Genomic DNA, 8,896 nt, shown 5'->3' with positions numbered 1-8,896 from the left:
GAAGGCAAAGAGGAGCGGCCAGAGACCGGTGGGCTCAAAGCGAAGAGCAAATACAAGATGGAAGGAACCAGAGGGAAAGAGATCCCTGTGAGCAGAGGGAACCTCGTGTAAGGAACGGTACGATCTACTCAGTGCTGCCAGGAATTTTATTCCAGTTACTACTGGGAACTTTTAAATGTCTAAGAGACTTTTTTTTACACAAAGCAAGCCTATCTGGTGAGGATGATGGTCACCAGAAGAGCCCTCATCTCTGGCCCTTCTCCGGAGAGCCCAGAGCAGGAGCCTCCGTGGGCACGACGGGGAACCGGGCTGGATTCCCGGCCGTGGTCCAGGCACACAGACGGGGAAGGAACCCACTACCTGTGTCTGGGGAGAAGCTCTGAGAGCCTGCCCCACTCCGTGCAATTTCAGGTGCAGCCCTGCTCCTCTCGTGCGTCGAGGACAAATCTCAGGATGTCCCTTAAATCGCACGATTTACAAAATACCCTGACTCTGTTTGCCGGGGCCTGGGCTCAACCTGCCCCTGAGCAGGATGACCCCTGCTTTGCTGAAAATGGCCTCAGCTTCCAGCAGCAGAACTACAGGCTGTGTCCGACCCCGGAAAACCAAGAACATGTAGTGTTCGAAGTTCTCTTTCGTTAACATAATGGAAACGCAAGGAGACATAATCAACATTCTGCTTGAGCGTTGTTTTAAAAAACCACTTTATTTCAAAGAACAGATGAGTATTTTGCTGGCGACAAGTGGGAAAACAAATGGCCAGAGGACAGTTTGTCTTAATAAATAACAAAATGCCATTTATGTTTCTGAAACGTCTAGAACACATACCACATCTTCAATAAATAAACCCACGCTGGTGCTACCTCGCTAGAGACAGTTCCGGGTGTCTGGCGTGTGGAGGGGTGAAGCACATCAGGGCACCGGGCCCGCCCGCCCCGCCACGTCCTCCCCGAGACCCGCAGGACAGCAGCGGCGGCCACCTTGGAGCTCGGACCCCAGATGTGTCCAGGGGCTCCCAGGGCCTCTGCCAGGCAGGCCTGGACGGCTTCTCAGCGGCTCACTTCCCGCCGGCTGGTGCTCAGGCCGTGCAGAGCAGGACGAGGTGCCGGGAAAGTCTTCTGGGTGATGGGACGGCTCTGAGTTCCGTCTTGGTTCTGATCCAGGCGTCAGTTTCCTCCCAGAGGCTGGGCTCTGCGCCGGCTGCATTCTGGCGCCCACCGCGGCATCAGCGCTCACCTGCTCTCCCATTCTAGACTGAGACCCCTGAGAGACCCCGGCTCCCCTGAGTGCCACCCGCCTGGCCCCGAGGAGCTGCCAGGGCGCCTGCCTGTCCCGCCGTGTGTCCCAGGCTCCGTCGTGGAGACTTCCGGCACCTCCTTGCTGCTGTCGTGAGCGCCACGGCTCGCCTAAAATAGGACCCGGACTTCTCGGGGTGGCTTTTGTGTCTTTTCCGGGTGTGTGTGCAAAAGGCAAGGGTACATCATTCTTTCCAACACAGGATCCTTTATTTGAACGTTGCCTTGACAGTTTGTGAGGGACGGGCCCAGCCTCCCTCCAGGGGACTCGAGGGGGTCAGTGTTCCTTGAACCTGGAAGAGGATAAAAGAGCCGCTGGCGACATGGCCGGCAATGGTCACAGGCCAGACGCTGCGTGCGGGCGAACGTGCAAACCCTGCCCAGCCAGCTTCTCACCCTTCTGCGGAGGGTCTCTGGAGCCACGTGGAGGGGGCAGCCCCCCGCCCACCCCGCAGGCCTGGGGGAGAGAGGATGGAAGGCAGGACGCCAGGCTGGCTCTGGGGCTATTTGTCACAAAGCTGCCGCTCAAAGACAACAAAGAAGGCAATTTCCCTGACATTTTTCTCAGATTTTGAGGAGAGATTATGGCCATCGCAGCCCCACTGAGGCATTTATCAGGAAAAGTGAGCGTGAACGAGCCATGCAATGGCAGGGACAGTGGGTGGGCTCATTAGAGTTGCCCTCTGACCTGGGGGGGCGGGGCGCACTTACAGAACTTGGTCCGTGGTCGCAGACCCCGGGCAGCTCAGCTCCTTGTGAATGAGGCGGATCAGGAACTGGACCCAGAACGAAGAGGAGAAGCGGTTACTGACGGCGGCGAGCCTGTCAGGAGAGGCGGCCCCCACGCCACCCGCTGGGCTGCCCCGGGGGAGCTCCGAGGCTCCTTCAGGACATGAAGGACTCAGAGGCCCACAGGGGAGCGGGAGCCTGAGGCCCGGGCCCCATGGCGGGGCTGTGGGCCTGTGAGTCCCACTGAGGCCACGCTCCTGCAGGTAAGGCTGTTGGGACAAATTTCAGCCTAAAATTTCCAGCTCAAGTAACGTTTAAAATGAAATGAGTCCAGTCATAAAATATCCAGATCAGAAACAGAGAATAAGGACAAGGTGACCCACGACCAGGGAGACACTGGGTGGGGGGGACTGGAGAGCTGCCAGGTGCTGTGAAAGCCAGATGCGCATCTCCTGGGCCCCGGCACCGGGAGGCTGACCAGGCCATCTTTGGAGCAGCCGCACTTTATTGGGAAGCTTCTGGGAGAGAACCTGGCTCCGCCGGGACCCTCGCCCGCAGCCTCTGCAGAGGCTGTGGGACTAAACCAGGGACAGCTCTGCCTCACCTACCACCGTTCCCTCGAGCTCCTTTAGCTGCTCACAGGGCCGAGTCGGTTTACAGAGCCAGACTAATGGTGGAACACCGCACCAGTGAGCTGGTTTTGCTTGTCTGTGGCTGTGGACCTGGTCTGCCCGCATCTGACATCAGCCCCACAGGAGGGCCCCGTGCGCAGGGCATCAGGCTCTGGTTCTGGTGGCCCTCTTACAAGGGCAGCAGGTGTCCCTGGGCTCAGGACGGACCAGTGGGCTGAGAGAGGCCCAGCACGGGTTAAAAACCCACACAGCTCCACAGGACCCAGCTCAGGTCAGAGCTCTAGGAGGCAGGGACACTTATTGTCTTCGACGCTCGAGTTTCAAGCAGGAGCTTGAAGTCCCTCATACGACATGAGTTCAGGCTGAAGCGAACAGGTGTGTCTCCCACAGAGAAAGTGGAGGCCAGCTGCTTTGCTTGACCCTCACGCAGCGCGCATGCGGTTAGAGTGGGAAAGCAGGGGGCACGTCAGGTGCTCAGTCCGGGGCTGGCAGCAACGGCAGCGACAGTGACATTTCTGTTGCGCAAGCCGACCCTGGGAATCTGAGCCTCCAGCCCACTAGCATCCGCCTGCTCAGCTGGAGCTGGTACCGATCCACACACATCCCCCCGCCATGTGCAACGTGTGAAGTGCAAGCAGGAGGAGCCTCTGGTTCCACGGGGCAGATCACGGGAGGGGAAGAGGGAGGAAAATGACAAGAGATTCATGTGGCCTGAAATACAGCGCAGACGGTAGCAACGAATCTGAAGGTCAAAGGTGACTAAGTGCTGTCTGCAGGCGAGACCAGCCACCTGGAGCCCCCGTGACGCGTGTCTGCGGGGGTAAGCCTATGCATTTGACAGCATGGCCACCAGGCTTTGGCCACACTCCACAGACAGTCCTGCAGGGCGCCCGGATCTGACCCCTCTGGGTGACCTGCCCGGGGACGCCGAGGTCCCCAGCATCAGACTGGGGAGGTCCCAGAAGAGGTATGGCAGGTGTTTACACCGCCCACTGCGGGGCGGCTCCTCTCCCGACCTCGCATCTCACCCGGCCAGTCCAGCTTCCTTTCGGTTATTATCTGCCTGCGGGTATGTTCACGTTCTCATCTCTATCCTTCCTGAACCGTGACACGTCAGTCTGCAAACTCTGTGGCTGACCGGCCGGCGCAGGCCGTTCCCAGTCCCGTTCGGACGCGTGTGCTCACCCCGGCTTCTCCGTCAGCTATTTTGTCTTCCCCGGTGCTCCATCCGGGTCTGAGATCCCTCCCCGGGGCTCGGAGCAGACCACCCGTGTGCGCTCCGTCCTGTACTTGGTCTGCCTCTAGCGCTGGCCCCTGCCTCCCTGTCCGAGCTGCCCCTGGGCTTCCTCTGTCTGCTCCACAAACTCGCGTTCGGTGCTCATGGACGCCGTTCCTTCCCGGACATCTCCCGTAGTGTCTCGTGGGCTTATTGTACGTCCATCTGGTCCTCGTCTTCTTGGACCCACGTGCCAGTGTTGCCGGTAAGCCCCCCACTGGAGCCCAGCCCGACCCCTCATCTCCTCTCCCCGGGGGCAGAACCACCTGCGCCCCCATTCCCGAGTGGACGACTCGCCCTGAGGCTCCAGCCGGGGCCTCAGTACTTGTTTATGCTGCCTTGACGCCGTGGGTCCTGTGGATACCCTGCCTCTCCTCGGGGTTGCTGTGCATCTAGAAGGAAGCGTAAGGTGCATCCCCGACATTGGCGAAGGAGAGTGTTCAGTCTTCAAAGAGCCCTCCTGGTGGGAGTCTCACTGCCACTTAGCTGAAATGAGCTGGGGACTTAACCAAAACCCTCAGGCATTGACAGAAACAAATATTCTTAGGAACAGCCTCTTCAAACCCAACAGGCTCCTGAGCTGAAAGTTGACGTTGAATTCTATCTGAAACAGCCCTGGAGTGAAAATATAGAACTTTCATGTGATTGACAGAGCTGAGATCTCCAAATCCTCAGCTCGCTCTTACTGGGATCAACGTCAGGCGTCTTCTGGGGAAGCGAGGGCAGGCACGTGGCTTCAGGTCAGGGACTCCGTGCCCACTAGCCACTCCCAGGGCCGCGCTGCACGCCTCTGACTTGTGCCGGGTCCCGTCTGCCCTGCAGCACACCCAAATCTTAGGGCAGCCACCAGAGAGCAGGGTCGCCAACAGAAGCGCTGGGCGCCTGTCCCCATAGCCTCTGCTCCTTCTTTCCCATCCCTTTGGGTGCTGGGAGTCGGGCTGCTTCCCCAGGGTGCTGCCAGATGCAGGAGGAGCATGGGGGCAACGGGGATCGCCATGTAGGAGTGGGTTTCGGCTTGCCATCTCCTCCAGTCCCCTCGATAGTCCTGTCTTGGGGTGCTATTATTATGCCCATTTAACCACCGTGGAAGCTGCAGGACAGAGGCTGAGTCATCTGCTCCAGGCGCACACCCGCCGACGGATGACAGGGCTGGGGTCCCACGCCAGGGTACCCCTGCTCTCTGCCTCCCTACCATCCTGCCCAAAGCTGCAGAGCAGGATGGGCTTGCTTCTGCTCTGACGTTTGCTCAGACCAGAAAGAGGAAGACCTCGGATCATGAGCACTCAGGGAAGTCGGGCTCTGTCACAGGCCAAGCCTCCCTGAGACCCACGGTTCCCCTGGAAGAAGTGTCCCCAGCGTTCGGTCAACAATCAGAGAGACTTACCAGTAAGGCACAGGCGTCTGCGAACATCAGCATGTAGAACACATTGTTCCATCCAGATGGGGACAGGAGCCCAGCCAGCAAAGGGCCCAGGGCTGCTCCTGGGAGGGGGCAAAGGGACACCGGTGAGCCGTGTGAGGAAGACTCCGGAAGGTGGCTCCGGAATACCCAGGCCCCAGGAGTACACAGCACGGTGCTCAACACCACCTTCATGGTTAACAGAAAACATGTTAAAACAACAAAAACTCATTCTCGCCGCTCAGGCTGGTGGGGATGGAAAGCTCACGAGTACCCAGCACCGTGACGGTGCGGCCAGCACAACCTCTCTCTGGAAGCAAATCTAAAAACACATATTGACCTTAAAACGTTCATTCTTCGGACCCAACAATCCCAGTGAAAAACTTTATTAAAGAAATCTGAATCTAAAGCACAATCTTAGATATGTTTATGTTATGAGACGTATAATTGGTAAAACACGAGTAAGGTTTGTAGGCACTAAATACTGTATCAGTGCTAACGTCCTCATTCTGATAATTAGGTGCTGTGGTTATATCCTGGGCTTCTCTGTCTTTAGGGAATGCCCACAGAATACATAGGTCCTGGTAAAGGAGCAGCGTGTCTGTAATTTGCCCCTAAGCAGTTCGGGAAAAAATACACATATGCATATTCTTACGTGTGCGTGTGCATACATGTGTGGTACAAATGTGTGTGTGCACACGGAGCAGATGAAGCAGATGTAGGATATGTGAATTCTCTGTACTATTTCTGCAACTTTTCTGTAAGTCTAAAATTATGTCAAAATGATTTCTGAGAGACTATGAAAATGAAAGAAAGCAAACATTCCTCAAAATGCCCAAAGATATCCAAGAATGTTGCAGCAGTTTGGGCATTTATTGTCCTAAGAGACAGGAATAGATTATGATCTGTGATAGGGTGGGTCATCGTTTCAACACAGTCAAAAGTACGAAGAATCTACATCGAGTTTTCCTGACACTTCGCCCCGAGAGGTAGAGTATGGGGGTCTTTCGCACTTCGTACGTACTAATGTTGTTCCAAGTGTTTACAGGTAGCCTTTACTACCTGTATACCTGAGAAGTGATTGCATGTGTGTTAAGTCTCAGGGGAGCTTCCAGGTAAACACGGTAGATTGCTCACATGTGCTTATTTCTACACCTCCCAACACCACAAAATGCGCCACACGTGAATTTAACAAATTGTAAGCCCACAAAGAGAAGGGCAGATGAGAGAAGGCACCATTCTTAGAGGATGGACTTTCAAGGGCACGACAAGGACATGGGCTCCAGTCTCCTTGCTCGGAGAGTGACGGGTGACGGCCTGAGGACTCCTTGTTCAGAGCCAGGCCCGTCCACGCACACGAGGCAGGGGAGGGTGGAAGGTGAGGGAAGGTAGGCCGTGGGTGAGAATCTTTTATGAAGAATTATTGGATACGTCCCTTCACACTCCTGATGCTCCTTCAGCATCACTCCAGGGACCACCCCCCACCCTCACAAGAGAGCAGCCCCTCAGCCTTTGGAGACTGTGAACCAGAGGCGCTGGGCTTGGGGATTCGCGTGGGGATGGGGCAGCGACTGAGTCAGGGAATGCAGGTAAATCCACCACTTCCACCAAGGAGGCGCCTCCCCACCCCCACGACGGAATGCTGTCTCAAGGCCCACACCCCAGCGGGCACTGGCGGTCTCCTTCTCCAGATTCCAGTCTGATCCCATGACTGTGAAGATCAGCGGTTGATATGCCATCTCATGCAGAAAGGGCTTCCAGTAAGTGCTCAGTGGCTCATTCTTAAATACGAATATATGAAGGGCCGGCCAGATTCATCAGTCTGAGGAAAGTCCCAAACAAGCAGGGAGGAGGGGAACTCAGAGGAAATCAACAAACTGGGGAGGATAAAATGCCCAGAAAGCTGTAATACCCTCAAAGAACTGATAGAAACTTAAGTTGAACCAGACGATATTCTCACATTGATACCTGAAAACCAGGATCAGCAATTTCACGATTCAATCTAACACATGCTGCACCCAAGAAATAAGAACAGGATGCACTAGGCTTCCCCTCCCCCACAGTAGCTCACGCCCTTCCTTTCCAACACGGCGCCGCACAAGGTTCCCGCAGAGAAGGGTGGTGGGAAGGGCTGTCTGCCATCAACAGCGTAGTGGTCAGAGAACACACCATCAATGTTCACAAGCACGTCCACGGAGTGGGTTTCAAGAAGCATGCCCCTGGGGCATGCAAAAAGATCCGGAAATTCACCGTGAAGGAGCTGGAACTCTGCATGTGTGCATTGACACCTGGCTCAACAATGCCGTCTGGGCCAAAGGAAGAAGGGAATGTTCCATACGGTATCTGTGTGCGGTTGTCCAGAAAATGTAACAAGGATGAAGATTCTCAAGCAAGCTCTCTATGTCGTTTACCTATGTACCTGTCACCACTTCCAAAAATCTACAGTCAATGCGGATGAGAACGAATTGCTGATTGTCAAATAAAGGTATAGAACTGCAAAAAAAAAAAAAAACCAAAAAACCCCACAAAAAATGAGATGCACTCAAGGGGCAGAAAAATGTTAATGAATTAGACAACCAAAGTGAAGGTTGGAAAGTAAAGTCAAGAACATCTCTGAGAAAGCAGAGAAAAAAGAAAAAGGAAAGAAGGAAAAAAGAAAGAAGAAAATTGAAGGATTAACCCAGAAAGGTTAACCTCTGACTATTCAGTTTTCCAGGAATTAAAAACAGACAGCAGTAGGGGAAACATGTCAAAGAAAACACAGAGCAGGATTTCGCGGAGAGGAAGGGCATGTGTCTCCAGGCGAGGTGGGCCCCTGGGTGGCGGCCCCGGGCACAGGGGATGAAGAAAGGTGCCCAGAAGTCTTTGGGGGAAGCAGGCAGAGGCAGAAATGAGGGCTGGGACGAAGATGACAATGGACTTCACAACGGAGACCAGGGAAGCTATAAGACGCTGGAATCCTGAAGAAAACGACTTTTAGCCCGGGATTGGGATTCATATCTACAAGCTAGAGCAGAATCCAGACCGTGCAGACTCCCAACCCTCAAGCTACTACTCAGGAAGCCACTGGAAGTCTCCTCCATCAAAGAGGAGCGGAATTGGCGGCTAGAAGATGGGTGGGCACGTGATGGAAGGGGTCGCAGGAGGCGGGGGAAGAGGCTCTGGGGTGAGGCGCGGGAGCAGCGGGGCCAGGCGGCCCCTCACTGCTGATGGTCGGAAGCAAGGGAGCGAGCATGAGCGATGCTAACATGATGAGGGGTGCTGAGGAGGATGGGGAAGGGGGCTCGGGGGCACAAAAGCCGAGCCCCAGCCTCCTTCCTAGGAGGACAGCAGACAGTGTCAGCCTGAGGAATGGAGGAGCATGTAGACTCGTATGCAAGTCAGACCAGGGGGACCAGCTGAAATGGCTGCTTCTAGGAGGAGGGAGCTGGGGGCGGGGGGCGCACAAGGACCAACATTTTCCATCGTAATTAGCTTGTAAGGCTATCTGGCCTCGAAAGTGACATCACGTTTTACTTTGATAAGATAAAAATTAGCTGGAAAAAACTCAGGGCTCTATGTAGTT

The 8,896-nt window shown here is 55.2% G+C and overlaps 1 protein-coding gene across 7 annotated transcripts in view; it reads right to left on the bottom strand.

The window, feature by feature from the left end:
- Positions 1–687: 687 nt before the first annotated feature.
- SLC37A1 (solute carrier family 37 member 1) overlaps positions 688–8,896 on the bottom strand; it is a 63,053-nt gene continuing 54,844 nt past the window's right edge. For 6 of the 7 annotated variants that reach the window (XM_081800441.1, XM_081800455.1, XM_081800449.1 and 3 more), the window contains 3 exons: positions 5,317–5,414; positions 2,007–2,071; positions 688–1,588 (listed from right to left, as the gene is read on the bottom strand). In XM_081800441.1, the coding sequence (XP_081656567.1) occupies positions 1,573–1,588; positions 2,007–2,071; positions 5,317–5,414 (179 nt within the window). In that variant the 3' untranslated portion in view covers positions 688–1,572. The other variant, XM_081800456.1, reaches the window with a different exon arrangement.

Source organism: Leptonychotes weddellii, chromosome 1 (assembly GCF_054177405.1).
Source record: "Leptonychotes weddellii isolate Sample4059 chromosome 1, ASM5417740v2, whole genome shotgun sequence".
NCBI lineage: Eukaryota > Metazoa > Chordata > Mammalia > Carnivora > Phocidae > Leptonychotes > Leptonychotes weddellii.
Note: the sequence above shows the minus strand (reverse complement) of the source record. Positions and strands in the feature narration are given on the sequence as shown.